Source organism: Ammodytes marinus (assembly GCF_949987685.1).
Source record: "Ammodytes marinus genome assembly, chromosome: 3".
Taxonomy (NCBI): Eukaryota; Metazoa; Chordata; class Actinopteri; order Uranoscopiformes; family Ammodytidae; genus Ammodytes; species Ammodytes marinus.
In genome coordinates, this window is record NC_137232.1 from 33,027,600 (window position 1) to 33,045,221 (window position 17,622).

A 17,622-nucleotide genomic window follows, 5' to 3' on the forward strand; every position below is an offset into this window, starting at 1 on the left:
TTTCTTTTGGTGACCAGCGTATACAGCCATGCCACTGGCACAACTCTCAGAAATGTACTTTGCACTAGTTGCTCCGTGCTTGTGGAACCAACTGCCACCTGACAAATGTGATTTCCCCCTACATTTCTGCCTTTAAATCAAGGCTCAAAACCCATATGTACACCCTGGTGTTTCCTCCCCATTAACCTCTGCACTACTTACTTACCTCTGCACTACTATCTGTGTTTATGTGGATGTATGGGCTTTACGTCTTTTATTTTGGTTATTGTTATTTTACCTTCATTGTTTACCTACTGAATGAACTATGTACTGCACTTTGGACAGTGCAAACTGTCATAAATGTGCTTTTATAAATACATTTTACTTACTTACTTACTTATAACTCACCCAGGCCCTTGCGCACAAATCACCCCATCCCCAGAATTTTGGATAATAGGCATGATGCAGCAATTTAGGGTTGACATTGTGCTAACTATATAGACTCAAAGTGTAGCATACCAAAGCACTAAAACATGTGTCATATGTTTTCAAACGTGTCTATAATTGTTCAGACACAATAATCAAAAAACCTTGATCATGGAAATTTTACTTTGAAAGGCAAAACACAGTTTTTTTAGCTTAAATGTGCTTATATCTTATTCCTTGTGTCTCCCTTCTTTACAGGATGAGTCAAATGGATGGCTCTTCTTAAATATGTGGTCACATTTCCAATTTCTTCCACGGTTTTCTAGAAACAAGGGGTTTTGCAACTTCCAAAATGCACAAATCACCCCACCTTCCCCTATGCACAGAACAAAACAAAACAAAAATATCGATCTATGAGTTGATTAAAGGCAACTGATGTGATTGGTTAATCTAATCATAGCATATGACATGGCTCTTGTTATTGTGTTTAGTAGTTTAGGCCTAGAACTTTGCTTCATCTCGTAAAATAAAATAGCTCATACTAGCCAACACACCTCCCCTATTAACTATTTTTTTTGGAAATGCAGACTTGATTTCCTCACCAAAACTAAAACATATAGGCAAGTTTCACTTTTTTTTTTACATTTAAACATTAAAAAATCTCGAGTTTACGATGTGTCCATGAAGGCACCGCGAGGCCCTGTGACGTCAGCCGCTCCCCTGCGCTCGCTCTCGCAGCCAGTCAGTGAAGGGATGCTCTGAACGCAAGACTGCAGCATCTTCAGCGAGACGACGAGCAAGGAAAAAAAAAAATAACCCCACCGTGTCTTTCGCTAGCAGACAGTGTGTTCTCAGCCACTAACCCGCCGGCCCGCCACCCCTCCCTGGGTGATCTTCAATGATCGGAGCACAGCGCTGCACAGGATAACAAGAAAGAAATTATATAAAAAAAAACGCTATTACCAATAACAATCGGATTTCTTTTTGTATTTCTTCAACCAGCAGCGACCTTCTATTCTATATTTCTTCTTTTGTCAGATTTCGACTTTTTTTTTTTTTTTTTTTTAGAAATCTCGGCTGTGATTTGGTTTTGTTTGTGTTTTTGTTTTAATTTATTCTTCCGCGGCTTGTTGCAGAGGAGAGAGGGGCGCCACCATCCTGCACTGCCTGACATGAGTACGCTCTTTTACCGGCTTGCAGCGGAATGACACACAGTGTATCCTCCTAGCCGCCACCACCGCGCATATCACAGGACATTGATGGAAGATTGACGCTCTCATTTTGCACCGGTTTTTTTTAGAAGCCTAGAAAGACCATTCTCCATCTGAAGAGGTTTGGGATTTTTTTTCTCTCTCTCTCTCTTCCCCCGTCCAATCTGAGCCCGATTCATCCACCGTTCTGTTTCTTTCTTTCAGTCGCAGCATCTCTGTATAACGCACGGCGCACCACAGACAGAGACTACACACGCGACTAATAACCTTCCCCTCGTCCGTACGAAACAGGCGTACATTTCCAATTCCTTAATCGCTTTTGCCTCGTCTCAAAAGGACTTATCTGCACGTATCTGCGTAGAAAAGGAAAAAGGAACGACGGGAAAAGGGGGGATTTAAAACGCAAACGGACGCCCTTAGCATCCCAAGAAGAATATCAAGCCTATTTTTTTTTTTTCGAAAATGATGGCCGCAGGAGCTGTACAGCAGAACGGGCTTTTCTCCAATCCGCTCATTCACAATCAACAACCACACATGGAGTCGGACCCGCCGGACTCGCGTAAGCGACCCCTGGAGACTCCCACGGAGGCCAGCAGCACCAAGCGCACTAACACGGGAGGTAAGAGCCGTGAGAGCGATGTATATACGGGCAGGATGCGGCCAGGGGGAAAGGAAGCTGTTCCGTGAATGTTGCTTCGTCCTTAGGCAGAGAGGCAGAGAGACAGAGAGAGAAAGGAGAGCAGGTTGATTCTTGACGTAGGCTATACACCGTGGCATTAGACTAGCCTACTTTTATACAGCCTTGTGGTATATAGCCTAAATATAGACGGCTTGATATGTTATGCCCCCTTTAAAATAAGCGATAGTCATTTTCTCATCAGTATTACAAATAATCTTGGGGCCGCCGCTTTTGATGGAAAGCAAACAATAAGAGGTGGAATTCAGAGGGGAAGCCGTATACGCATTCATAGGCTCTTTAACCCTCCTTTAGATACGCCGAATGTGGGTGTTTTTATTACGTCTTTAAGATATACGCTCATGCAGAAGCAGCAGCCCCTTTATCGCGGCCATGCTGTTGGAGGCAAGCTAAAGGATGTAAACAAGTGAAAGCCAGATCAGGCTGCACGGTGCGACGGGGGCTCAGGCTCATCCCGCCCGGCGTCGACTGCATGACCTTGTGATAATCTCACACATCAGCCACCATCGCCTCTTTGTGTACAATTACACAAGCGGATAAACAAGCGCACTCATATTAGACAGCGGGCCTGTGGCGAGGGGGGTCGGGGGTGTGGGGGGGAGAGGGGGGGGGGGGTGTTCCAGAGCAGTATATGCGACAGTGCTGTATAAGCTCTGTGTTATTGCTGCATGTCAGTGTCTGTATAGTTCTATTATGCTTTGATGTACTGGTTGTTTTAATATAATGCTGGTATAGGAAGATTTTTTTTTTCCCATTAAAAAAAAAAAAAGTTCGAATCATATTTCTTCATTATCTTCTGGTTGGTTGGATTTAATATGAATATGTCACCATGGGAATCACCATATTTGGTTTTTGTTTACATGCTGTCATGCGCCAAAGCATTCCCATCTCCAAGCATTACAACCATCAGTAGCCTATCCTGGCCATGCACCCCCATCATGGACATTTGGACATATACACTACTACACCTTTAAATGTGTATTTTTATTTTACACAACACCTCTGAAGTGCCGCGTGCACTCACTGAAGAGATGGTGACTTTTGTTTATATGCAGCCAACGACTGAGTGAACAAGACTCCCTCAGAAATGTTCTTATTAGTATATTCTAGATTCAAGGTGCCCCCAACCTTTTAGTGCAAACTGTTAAATCTGACTGTCAATGTATGTTTAATAACATTAAGCCTACACTTTGTTAGGTAATAATTTTTAAAACAAAATAGGGCAATAGGATGCCTTTAAAAAAATATTCCAATTGTTGTTATAATCAAATTTGGATAATATGGTCATCAACATTTTTGAAAATTACAAACATTTTGTAGGTGACCTTCGTATTAAAGTCTAATCTTATGCCAAGCTGGACGTGTGTACATGTTAAATCTGCATTGCCCTACATGTGTTCGTGTCAGGGGAAAGGCGGACACCACGTAGACTCTAGAACACTGAAATGAGCAATACTTTGTGAACTATGAGTTCAATCTGAGATTCATTTTAAAATACCATTGTTTAGAACATCTGATGTGACTGCAGTGAACCTTCCATCAAACTAAACAGTGCTTGATGTAACTGAATAGCACTCGATGAGGTGATATTATTGGCCTGGTTTCTGTCTCTCAGTGAAATGGCAACAAGATTTCCCTTTACAAAGCCCCGTATTTTGGATGATTTAAATAGTATATTTTAGTGCAAGGACTTAAGTGTGATTCTGTAATAACATGACATCTTAAAGGTGCAGTGTGTAATATGACATCATCAAGAAAGTTCTACAAAGTTCTAGAATGCAACACTGCCTGGGTAACCCCAACCCTTTTAAATAATAACAGAAGCTACAGTGGCCTTCAAGGACAAGAACAATTCTAAATTTTAAACAATGCACCTGATGACATTCCAACTATGACACTTTCAAGATGGCGGCACTAGGCCTTGGTCCAAAATATGCACAAATATGGACATATATGAGACCCTTTGTAAGGGGAAAAAAAATTATTCAAACAATTTTTTTCAGCTATTATGCACTAAATTAAATGTACATATGGATATTATAATTACTTTCTACAAAATCTGCTAGGAAATAAAACCCAAAATTCTACACACTGCAGCTTTAATAGCCCCTTAAAGTGACATTGGTCTGTGCTTTTCAAGTGCACTTTGACAGGTGACAACATTTAAAAAATAAAATATTTCAAAAACTAGCCCTCAAGTGGAATCCATACACACATTTCAAGAATCAATTTGGTTTTATCTCTTTTGTAGATTTTTTGGCTCTTTCTTCAGCCATGACAGAAAAACCAACCGGGCAGTCATTTTTAACAGTTTTCTTCAGCTCACACGGGCAGAGTGAGTGAGTGAGTGAGTGAGGGGGGGTGAGCGGCAGGTTAGCTAGCAGGCGCATAGTTTAACTGTATATATCGATGCAGCACTCAGAGCACTAAAGGCTCTTCCATGCTGTAAAAAATAAAAACGCCCCCCCCGGCCCCCTAACCCCACCCATGGGACCATCTCCCTGCCTGCTTTACAGTCAGACAACCCGGGCCCATTTAGACAAATGAAAAGGGTGGGACGATTAAAATGATGGGCAGAGCTGAGAAAAGGCTTTTACTTTAGGCTGAGAGCTCCATGGACAAAGACAAGACTCCCTCAGCATCAGACCCACATGTCCGGGTGACATTTTGGTCGAATAGGAAGAAATCGCTCTCACACGCATTAGGCTACACACACTTTACTACACTTTGCCCTCCGTTAACAAAAAACGAACCAAGAAAAAGGAATTAGAACTTGGTGTGTCAGGTCTTTGGTGATATTTCTTGCACTCACCGTTAATTCACTTTTTCGTTATACAAGAATTTGGTCTTGACTCTTAACTGACAGCTTGAAGGATTCAACTCAACCAGATTAGAACAGCCTTAAAGGATGGTTTTTATTTTTGCTATAATCACAAGATCCAGAAAACTGTTGATCATTTTTTTTTGGGGCCCTCCTTGACGCAAACATAAATTGCTGTTCAACAAAAGCTTATGATACATTTTTTAACAGAGTATTTGTTTTTTGGCTTTCATATTTTGAGGTTTAAAGTTAGCGAAGTCTAAAGAAGTAATGCTAAGAGAGAGAGAGAGATCATGATAATGGCTGTTGAATGATTAGCTTACGACACACACTCCCCCCCCCCCCCCCCCCTCCTCCCCCCATCCCCATGTGCTTCTGTCTCTGTAGTGGCCTTCCTGCAGCCCATATTTGAAACTGAAGGCATTGTATTCCCTCAACAAGAAACTGAGACTCATGGTAAGACAGACTTTTGATTTTGATCTACTTTCTTGTTTTTATTTCTTGTTTGTCTCTTGTTCAAAAAGGGGAGACTGACAGCCCTCAACACTCACACACATACTGGGTTCTCTTAAAGCCAAATTGGACAGCGTCAAATCTAAATTTTAGGGCGATTCAATGAGGAGTTCTAACATTTTAAATAGGATTAACAGTTAACATGTAACACCCTCATATTCTCCTCGTGACCCAGGATAATGCATGCATGCTGATATTGGTTATATTGTACGTTGTATCAGTTCCATAACATCCATTGTCATGCTTATTTTTTCCAATACAAATCCAGTGTTTATTTTTTTATCATGACACTCAACATAACTGCATAGCAAAGTACCGCTGACCTTTGACCTCATGCTATAGCCGTATCATCAATGCATTTGGGTTTATGATTGCTGATGTATATTGAATGTTATTTTTATGTATTGTGTTCAAAGTGTGATGTGTGCTTGCTGCAGAGTCCACCGCGCAGCTGCTATAAGGGTGTAAAAAGAGACACTGTGTAGTTTTTTTAAATGTTTTTTTTTTTTTTTTTCGTTTTCACAGGTAGATTGTAATTTAATTTGCCATATTGGAAAGAAATCAGCTTTTAGAATCAGAAAGAAATCTCTTGATTGGAGCAGAAAAAATATGAAATTTTCAGTTGTGCTATTTTACCAACCAGCTGCACCTTTTTCCAATGAGCTTCGTACTGATTTTTGCCCAAGATTATGTGTGTGTGTGTGTGTGTGTGTGTGTGTGTGTGTGTGTGTGTGTGGGGTGGGGGGGAAGATGGGAAGAGTAATTTAGACAGAAAAGAGCTGGTCAGCTGTAGGACAATAGCACTAGGTAACCAGGCCGACATGGGACCGCTGTAACCCATAGCGACATGATGACTCACTGCCACATCTCATTATTACAAGCTGAAGGTCTAGAAGAAGGAAAGATCAGTGAAGTAGCTGCACACACACACACACACACACACACACACACACACACACACACACACACACACACACGCACGCACGCACACACGCACGCACACGCACACAAACACACACATACACACACACACTGGCCATCTAATCCTACCAACCCAAACCTTTCCTATCCCGACTTATCAGGGCCCACACCCACTATACAGGAATTCCTATTTCCCCTCTATTCGCTACATACAGTATGTGATCAGAGAAGTTTAACGGGGTCGTTGTTCGTATATGATTTAGCTTCAAATGGAAAGATATTTTTTTTTAACAGGACAGGAGGAAATCCAAGGCTAAATATCCATTGGAAACAAGACATTAAATCACCATAAATATGTTGTGAAATGATGCTATATGCCAAGAACTATAAAAGTACAGAGGTAAAAAAAAAAATATATATAGTTTTAAAATCTGGAGGTAGTGGATAGAGCGTGTACCATATTGGCTCCGGCCTTCGTTGCAGTGGTCGCGGGTTCAAATCCGACCCGTGGACCTTTACTGCAGGTCATCACCCCTCTCTCTCTCTCTCTCTCTCTCTCTCTCTCTCTCTCTCTCTCTCTCTCTCTGTCTGTCTCCCCATTTCAACTCTGTACTATCTAATAAAGCTTGAACATGCCAACAAATTATGTTTAATAAAATAAATTAAAATTTGCATTTCTGTGTCCCAGAATGCTAAGAATTGACCATTTTTTCATCATAGATTTTGGTGGAAAGTAAACAGTAGCCGGAGCAAAAAGAGGTTAAAAATATCCACAGACAACCTGAACTGATCTGTTGTCCAGGTTACAGCTAATACCTGGCAGTAGCCTTTCTCTCAGCCTGATAGAAATGACTGGGATTCAGTCCATACCAAACATGCCGCTTTCATCAGCAGAAAAAATAAAAAAAACTGCTTGTATAAGCCAATAGGAAGTCTTATGTAAGCACAAACAAAAAAATAAATTGGATGTTTTTATTTTTTTCATGTAGGTGCTCAGAAAATGAACATATGAGTGTGTCCGCCTACAGGTCTATCAGTCACCCACGCACGCGCAAACACACACACACACACACACACGCACAAACAAACACACACACACACACACACACACACAAACACAAACACACACACGCACAAACACGCACAAACACACACACACGCACGCACACACACACACACACACACACACACACACACACACACACACACTCCCCCCTTTCTCTCCTCTCCTGTCTATAAGATATAATACATTCATTTAGTAAATGGACGGACTGGCAAGCCAACGTTGGGAAGGAGGAGGGAGTGGGGTGGGGGGGGGGGGTAGAAATGCCCTTGCCAAGTGACATTAGGGGACTAGCAAGTACCGGAAGATGTGTGTGTGTGTGTGTGTGTGTGTGCGTGTGTGTGTGTGTGTGTGTGTGTGTGTGTGTGTGTGTGTGTGTGTGTGTGTGTGTGTGTGTGTGTGTGTGTTGTCTTTGTGTCTTCTGTCTGACTTTTTCTTGCAGAAAGCAGAGATGAAGTTTAATAAGAGGGATGTAGGGGGGTAGATGATGTATTGTGCTGCAGGTGGACACACACACACACACACACACACACACACACACACACACACACACACACACACACACACACACACACACACATACATATGCATACTGTGTACTGAGCCATGACTGTGAGGAAAGGCTTTGATGAGATTGATCCGATTGATGAGTGTACGTATGCTGTTGCTCCCAGCTGAGCGGAGCATATTTTTTTGGGGGTCGTTCGTTACAAAGAGCCCCCTCCTCCCTCCACATTGATCTTTCTGTCCCATCCGCATAGCAAAAAGCCCCCCCACGTACATTCAGCTTTGATGGCTCACAAACAGACACAGCCTCCGTCCTCAATACAACTTAAAATGCAACAATGGCAGCTAATACACTTACATGAGATGATGCGCTGGATGGAATAATAACTGTTGCCGTATCATACAGCCGTGGAAAAAATCAAGAGACCACTCCAAATGTTCAGTCTGTGTCTCTCGTTTTACTCTTTATAGGCATTATGTTTGAGTAGAATGAACATTTTGGTTTTTATTCTATAAACTACTGACAACATTTCTACCAAATCCACAATAAAAATATTGTCATTTAGAGCATTTTCAATAAGTAATGTAGAGATGAAGATTGAATAAAAATAATAAATTGCAGTTGCGTAGCGTTTCTCCCTCGTTGCCTGGCAGGCGTTCTCCTCTGACTGCGACGCGCCTGTTTTGTTCACTCTTGAAGCCCGAGTGTTTTTCTCTCTTCTTCTTCTTCTCCTTCAATTCTCTCCATTCTCTCTCATCCATACTAATCGAGCTCTACTTCAGACCATCACGACTGCACTCTCCCCCCTCCTCCCTCTCCTCTTCTTGTCCTCCGTCCACCCGCCCCCCTCCATCAATCGCTCGCTGCCATTGACGACGCTCGTCAAACCGTTTTCCCGAAAGGCTCCTCGATCGATTTCGCGGCCACAGTTCGAAGGGACTGACTGTGACTACCAATAGTATATAGCTGCCTCTCACACACACACACACACACACACACACACAGATTTGGACACACACACACACACACACACACACACACTCACACACACTCCTTCTTTCTCCTCCAAAATCCCTCGTTCTTTTTTTCAATCCACTGCGTCAAAGTAAAAAAAAAAAAAGAGCAGCCATTGTACAGGGTGGGGTGAAGGAAGGGGATGAGAGTATAGGGGGAATGTTCCCCTCAAAGGGAGACCTTGTGATTGGTGGAGCGAGGTACCCGTCACAGCTATCGAGCTCTCTGATTGGATAGCGACAGAGCGAGGGGGCGGGCTTTGAATATAGATTAAGGAGCAGAGCATTGAAAGGGCCGATGCAGCTAGGCCCCCTTTTCTGAAATAGCCTCAGCCCCATATGAACAATACACACCGTTTTTTTCACACACTCACAGACACACACACACACACACACACACACACACACACACACACACACACACACACACACACACAGATTTAGACAGACACACACAGACACATACACACACACACACACACACACACACACACACACAGATTTAGACAGACACACACACACACACACAGACACACACACACACACACACACACACATTTGGAAAGACACACACACACACACACACACTGAAGGGAGAGAGAGAGAAGGAGGCGGCCGCTTGGTTTATCTTTGTCAGCGTAGCCAACATGTCTGCTTGGATTTCCACGCAGAAGCCCTAATGATGGGGAACGTTTCAGTACGGAGGCATTTGATTGGTTCTCAGCACAAAGCTTTATTCAAACAGACTTTCTGTAGCAAGGTGACCGTTCTATCACATTTATTATGTCGGGTTTCTATTCATGATACAGCTCCGGAAATAAATTAAGAGACCAGTCCGGATTTTTCTTAAATCTTCATCTCTACATTACTTAATGGAAATGCTCTTTAATGACAATATTTTTTGGGGGGGAATTTAGTAGAAATGTTGTCAGTAGTTTGTATTATAAAACCAAAATGTTCATTCTACTCAAACATATGGCTATGAATAGTAAAACGAGAGACACTGAACATTTGGAGTGGTCTCTTAATTTTTTCCAGAGCTGTATAAGAAAAGAGGTTTTACGTTGTCTTTTACTGACCAAGACGAAATAATATTTTTTTCTAATATATTACGCAATTCCTGCAAATTGTTAGGTCACGTAGTCTTTTTTTATTTATTATTTTTTATTTTTTATTTATTTTTTATTCCCGCTATGATCTCTCTGTTAAACATAATTGCTCCAGGTTTTTTTTTCACTTTCTATTAATATATATATAAAAAAAATGAATACAATTTTCAAATCGAAAACGGCCTCCATTTTAAAACGAGCCTTCTCTAAATAAAAGGTTTAATTTGCATGAATGTAGTGGAGTAAGCGCTCTTGATACCATTTAATGAGAATAAAAAGCTTCTTCTTTCGAAACAAATTCATCTGTGAAGTTGAAACTGACTTTCAATATTGTTAAATTAATAACACAAAGCAGGTCATAGCTGTATTAGACTTTATGAAACTCTTTTTCTAATTTATTTCTCCAAATAATTGATTATTCGGCAGGTCACGGGGACATTTTAGAATCGTAGTGTCTGCTGCTATAGCTTCCGAATATGGTCATTAAGAAATTGGAGCCCGATCTGCATGCCGAAAATCACAGCCCAAAATATTAAAGCTATATTGACAGAGGGACGTGGGAAAAGTGAAACATATATACACAGGAGAGGCAGGGGAAAAGAATGAGAGAGACAGAGAGATATTTCCGATTCCTTCTGTTGGCTTCCCTCAGCGAGCGCTGTGTGTGTGTGTGTGTGTGTGTGTGTGTGTGTGTGTGTGTGTGTGTGTGTGTGTGTGTGTGTGTGTGTGTGTGTGTGTGTGTGTGTGAGTGTGTGTGTGTGTGTGTGTGTGTGTGTGTGTGTGTGTGTGTGTGTGTGTGTGTGTGTGTGTGTGTGAGTGAGTGACGACGGGCATCTTTCAGGCCGACGACAGCTGGTCAGAGCCTCACTGCTGGAAAGCTTTACATGTTTGTGTGCGTGTGTTTTTGTGTATGTGTATGTATGTGTGTGTGTGTGTGTGTGTGTGTGTGTGTGTGAGAGTGTGTGTGTACCCCACCTCACAACAAAAGAGCAGAAGACTAGAGGGGGGTGTGTTAGACAAAGCATACCACCCCCCCTCCCTCCTTCCACCCTCCCTTTAACTCTCTCTGCTTAGTGGAGATGAATATATTTTCCAAGTCCCAAGTGGTCACAGCCTTACAGACCACAGACCCCCTTCCCTTCCCTTCCCTCGGCCCAGACTAACCCGTGCGTTCCGAATCGCATACTCTTTCTTTTTACTACACTACATACTAAAGTACAGAAGAGTTTTAGGGCCACAGGAGAGAAAACAAATCAGATAAGGAAGATCTTTTTCCATTATGATAGAGAAATGTCAAGAATAAAGACGAATACTCCAAAATGCTATTGTAGTGAGTAGGGCATTTAAGTATGTTCACTATACTACAATTGATGTGCATGTATTGGGACATCCTAAATCTTTTTCTGGCATACTAAATAGTATGGAAGTACGGGGATTGGAACACAGGCTATATGTTCAGATGTCCCTCCTTTAATGTGGTTCTCACCTCCGATGCTTATACACAAAGCTGCTTATAGATTCTGGTCTGAACTACGCGGGTAGATTTGAGGCATTTTAGTTTTTGAAAATTATAATGCAGCAATATTTACAATTCTGACTGAAGTAAAACTTTAATATATTTATTAACTAAAATCTAAAATTATGTATTTGTTTTACCCTTAATGTACATTAAATATTGGGATTTGCCAGGGTTTATCACAAAATTTGAGTAAAAAGTACATGTTTCATATTGCTTAATATAACGATACCATGGCAAAGTAAAAGAAAAGGAAAAAAAAAGATTAAACAAAGAATGGATTGTCAATGATAAATCAGTTATAAGTAATATTCCTGTGAAAAAGTCAAATTTCGAGCCATTATTGCAACTTATCAACACACACAAGTGAATTTCAGACGAGACCATTATTTCACTATTGACTTTGATTCAAGAAAATAACCCTATCTGATCATCTTTGACGGTGGCAGCAATTAACCTGGACCTAAAGACTCCATTTGTAGTTCTAAAATGAGTGTAAACCCTCTATGTATTATTTATTATCTAATATGTATTGGGGCTATACAAATAAACTGATTTCATTTGATGTATTTCTGCATTGAACCGGTGACTGTAAGCTCGTCGTAAGCAGGCGTGTGGGGAAAAGTAACAGAACGAACATGAGAAAGGCCTGGCCCTATACTAGCCCGTGGACACCAGATCCCAGGGTTTAAGCCTCCAATCCCCCCAGCATCGAAGGCCTATTCTGGGCCTGGCTGCATGGGTCCACGGGGGCCTTAGCAACAGAATGGACTGTTTACTCAGCCAGTGTTGTTGTGGTTCAGGGCCATTTAATACTTATTGTCGAAAACCTACGGTATGGACCTATGTCGCCATACTATCAAGCCAGATCCCCAGTCCCCCTTTGTTCTTGACCCAAAGAGTGCTATAGATACACACACACACACACACACACACACACACACACACACATGCACGCACACACACGCATGCACGCACGCACGAACGCATGCACACACATACACACACACACACACGCATGCATGCACGCACGAACGCATGCACACACATACACATGCAAGCACGCACGCACACATGGATGCACACACACACACACATTACACCCTTTACAAAAGAGTAACACTGAAAAAAAGGGATTTTTTTTGGGTGGAATCCTTTTGACTTGTACAAGGAAATGTGTGTGCTTCCTGTGTGTGTGTGTGTGTGTGTGTGTGTGTGTGTGTGTGTGTGTGTGTGTGTGTGTGTGTGTGTGTGTGTGTGTGTGTGTGTGTGTGTGTGTGTGTGTTGCTATGAGGAGTGAAAACAAAGACCCTCAAACACAGCAGCCGGTAGGGAGTAGTTACTTACTCAGCTGCAGACCTGATCTGGACTGTTGCCACGGATTTGTTCATGCAGTTGTAATCCTTTAATTTTCTAGCCCAGATGTTTCATTATATTGATTTAACTATCCCTGAGTCTCATACTCTTTCTTTTTTCTATTCATACTACATCTAGTAGAATCTAGTTAGGATGCAGTAGGCATACAATTGAGACATACTTTTTTTTTTTTTTTTCATCACAACATTGCGCCTTGATCTTGCCTCTTGATTTTATATACGTCGCATCCCCGTTTATTTTCATATGGAGGCTCTCTCGATGTGACGTCCCTTTCCGGTGCGCACTGGATTATGGGTCAGAATCGGCCAAATAGGAGGCTGTTTTCAACACTAAAAATCTCGGCCGGATGTAGTAGTAGACATCCGGGTCTTTCTAACCATACTAAATCTGGCCACAAGAATCGGGACATCCTAAATCTTTTCTCTACCATTCTAAATAGTAGATAGTATTGGTATTGGAACACAGTGTTGTGGGAGCGTTGAGGTCGATACGAGGACTGGAAAGCTGCCAGATTAATCAGCTAGGAATAGTAATGGAGGAGAAGGACACTTTCTTTGCATCTTCTTTGTTTGAATACAAATAGGAATACAATGTATATGAAGTTAGTGACACCATTAAAGACCTACTTCAGCGGTGGGAATATGAAGGTGTATTTAACTCTGAGATCCTATGTAGTATAAATGTACAAAACATTTTAGAAATCGGTTCATCCTAGCCTGCGAAAAGGCAGAAAGAGTGTTTTATGGTCTCACTGTCTAACCCTACATTTCACCATGTGTGACATCACGCATGGTAAAATGTAGGGTTAGGATTAACAGGACAGCTGGGCCAAGGGAAGACTGAGGGAAGACTGAGGGAAGAAAAACCTCATTCATTATATTATAATAGCGATTTTATAATGATAGAACGCCGGTTCCGTTTGGGTGAAGTATTCCTTAAACATCTATTTTACATTAGTTTGAACCCTGAGGCCTTACCCCTACTAAACAATCAAACACAGCTTGTCTAGTAGCATGCATGTGATAATGTTGAGCTCTTTGCTGTGTACTAAAGACAGTGCATCCCTTCAGGTGCCCTACAGTCACTCCCTTCATACTCTCTGACAGCTAGAACATGGAGAACTAATCTGTAACAATCACCACATGTGTAATTATGGTATTTTTCTTGTTTTGCATTCGGACTGAAAGTTTACATGCTCATTATGTTGTCAGCATGAAAGAGTCGCTATGTGTGTGTGTGTGTGTGTGTGTGTGTGTGTGTGTGTGTGTGTGTGTGTGTGTGTGTGTGTGTGTGTGTGTGCGTGTGTGTAGGGGCGAGGGGTCGGGGATGAGACACTGGATTTTTTTATGATGCTTCATATTAACAATAGCAGGGAATAGGAGCAGAGAACAATGAAACTGACATTGAGCGCTCAACACATCGCCACCTATATGTATGTGTGTGTGTGTGTGTGTGTCACCATCCAGCAGTGTGTTATTTGTGTTGGTATGGGGAGACAGAGAGAGAGAGAGAGAGAGAGAGAGAGAGAGAGAGAGAGAGAGAGAGAGAGAGAGAGAGAGAGAGAGAGAGAGAGAGAGAGAGAGAGAGAGAGAGAGAGAGAGAGAGAGCAAGAGAGAGAGGGGTCGGATTTGAACCGGCAACCACTGCAACGAAGGCGGACAGGATAGTGAGATATTCTCTGATTTTGACATGAAGTAATTTCTTCTACATGGATTTTGAGAATGTTTGAAATACATTTGTGGAAGAAAAAAAAAATTCTTAAGCATTACCAAATCTTTTTTTTCAAGATAATAAAGAATTTCAGGTCAATCCCCCCCCCTCAATCCCCCCTCCCCCCCCCCCCCCCTCTCCCTCACCCCCCCCCCCCCTCCCCAGACATTTAGCTTAAACGCCCACGAGTTGAGAAGTTTTGTATTATCACTTTTCAGTTTTCTGAGCTGAGAGAAAAGTGCGTGGGTGAGCGGTGCCTGACCTCTATCGCATTGTGAGGTTCTGTGTTGACACTGTGTGTGTGTGTGTGTGTGTGTGTGTGTGTGTGTGTGTGTGTGTGTGTGTGTGTGTGTGTGTGTGTGTGTGTGTGTGTGTGTGTGTTGAGCCTCTTGGTCCCTTAGTATGCAGCAGTAGATGGGCAGCAGCAGGCATGAGCTTCACCTGCGCCCATGGGACGAGGGATGGCACGCCTAAGGGAGCGCAGGGTATAATTACGCATAATTAGTATTGTTCAACTGTGACAGGTAGATAGATAGGTAGGGTTGGCTTTCCTGAAACTGTGGTAAAAACTGTTTGCTCTTTGTCTGTGTGTGTGTGTGTGTGTGTGTGTGTGTGTGTGTGTGTGTGTGTGTGTGTGTGTGTGTGAGAGAGAGAGAGAGTCAGAAGCTTAAAAAAAATGTATAAAAAAAAGAAAAAGTCTAGATAAACCTGATATAAAGTAGAGGAATGTCCATCCATCTTCCTTGTAAACACTGTCAGAGCACGAGGTGTTGTGTGTGGGAGGGAGAGGCAGATTGTGCAGCATAGTTCTCACTCTTTTTTTCCCTTTTTTTTGGGGGGGGGAGAGTTTATATTTATAATAAATTGAGTCAGCTCTGAGTTATCAATGCTGCTACAATCTGTGCTACATAACGCTGTTCACAAAGCCAACACTGTAGCTCTGCAGGGCTGTTTAGTGATAAGGATAACTGTAACGACATGCTGTTGACTGGATGTGCACTGAATCAGACAGGCTTGTTCTGCATAAACATCTGCATTCAGTTTGTGTGTTTTTTACGCCTTTCGTAGTGTGGACTAGAGCTGCCATTTTGGGAGAAAAAAAATATAATGTTCCCAAAATATGTTTCTGTATGATAAACAATCGACGAGCAGTTTGTGTGTGTGTGTGTGTGTGTGTGTGTGTGTGTGTGTGTGTGTGTTAGTGAATGTATGTGTGTGTGTGTGTGTGTGTGTGTGTGTGTGTGCTAGTGAATGTGTGTATATATGTGTGTGTGTGTGTGTTTGTGTGTGTGTGTGTGCTAATGAATGTGTGTATATATGTGTGTGTGTGTGTTAGTGAACGTGTGTATATATGTGTGTGTGTGTGTGTATATATGTGTGTGTGTGTGTGTGTGTGTGTGTGTGTGTGTGTGTTAGTGAATGTGTGTGTGTGTGTGTATTTCATATTTCCCAATTCCCCTGCGTTACTTAAACATGCTGCGGTGAACATCCTGTTCTAGTACAGGATCTATTGTAGCATAATATATATAAATACACTGTTTTAATGCTCGCCATGGTAACAATTGAATGTGTTACCATGCAACAGACACAAGTGATGACCATGCGTCACTCATTACATCCTCCGTGCATATACGATGAGTCATGTAGAAAGGTGCGAAGGAAGGCTTGTTTGGCAGACGGTGGAAAGTGTGTGTGTGTGTGTGTATGCTGCAGACATGCTTTTGTTTTTCTGTGCGTATCCATGATTGTGTGTGTGTGTGTGTGTGTGTGTGTGTGTGTGTGTTTCGTATCAACCAATTCCCCCGCGTTACTAATACAGGCTGGTTATAATTAGCTGTAGCCTGTATGTAGAGCAGGTCAGCCCAAGACTCCGTACTTAAAGTGGGTCACTGCAGCAACAGCACACAGCAGAAGATGGGAGGTGACTGGGAGAGAGAGGGTGTGTGTGTGTGGAAAGAGAAGACGGCAAACAAGCACACACACACACACACACACACACACACACACACACACACACACACAGAGAAACACACACACACGCGATCATGGATACGCACACACACACACACACGCACACAAACACACACACACACACACACACACACACACACACACACACACACACACACACACACACACACACACACACACTGTAAGACAGTTTTTTGGCCATTTCCATGTCAGATGTCTTTCGAGTCTGAAGAACACATTGTTGCCATGAGAACTGTTAATATCAAAGAGAGCAAGAAGAAAGTTATCGCGCCGCAAACACAACATTGGTGTTGCTATGCAGCTCATTAGCGATAGATAGCCACCGTGTGTGTGTGTGTGTGTGTGTGTGTGTGTGTGTGTGTGTGTGTGCGTGTGTGTGTGTGTGTGTGTGCCTTTGTGTGTGTGTGTGTGTGTGTGTGTGTGTGTGTGTGTGTGTGTGTGTGTGTGTGTGTGTGTGTGTGTGTTGAGGTCAAGAACTGAAAGCTGAAATATAAATATTAAACTGGACAAGAGAGCGTTACTCATCTGGCTCAAAGGAAAAGGAAGTGAAGCCAGTTCTCAAATGAAATAAATGTTTCTCATCAGGAAAACTAACTTCGTTTGGTGACGCACTCCGCGGTGCAGCTGAAACTTGACTCGGGGCGCCCGCGGGCTCTCCCGTTATACACACACACACACACACACACACACACACACACACACACACACACACACACAAGCTGTACAGGAGAAGTATGTCAGCAGCAAACAAAGCTGATGGAAATAA

General features: G+C 42.3%; 1 protein-coding gene across 1 annotated transcript in view; it reads left to right on the forward strand.

Moving 5' to 3' along the window:
• Positions 1-2,078: 2,078 nt before the first annotated feature.
• Positions 2,079-17,622, forward strand: part of LOC307248470 (RNA-binding protein Nova-1-like) — a gene marked incomplete at both ends in the record, with an annotated part of 31,978 nt that continues 16,434 nt past the window's right edge. Inside the window, 2 exons of the mRNA XM_080024866.1 lie at positions 2,079-2,235; positions 5,522-5,590. Coding sequence (XP_079880992.1) covers positions 2,079-2,235; positions 5,522-5,590 — 226 coding nt within the window. The remainder of the gene's footprint in view (positions 2,236-5,521; positions 5,591-17,622) is intronic.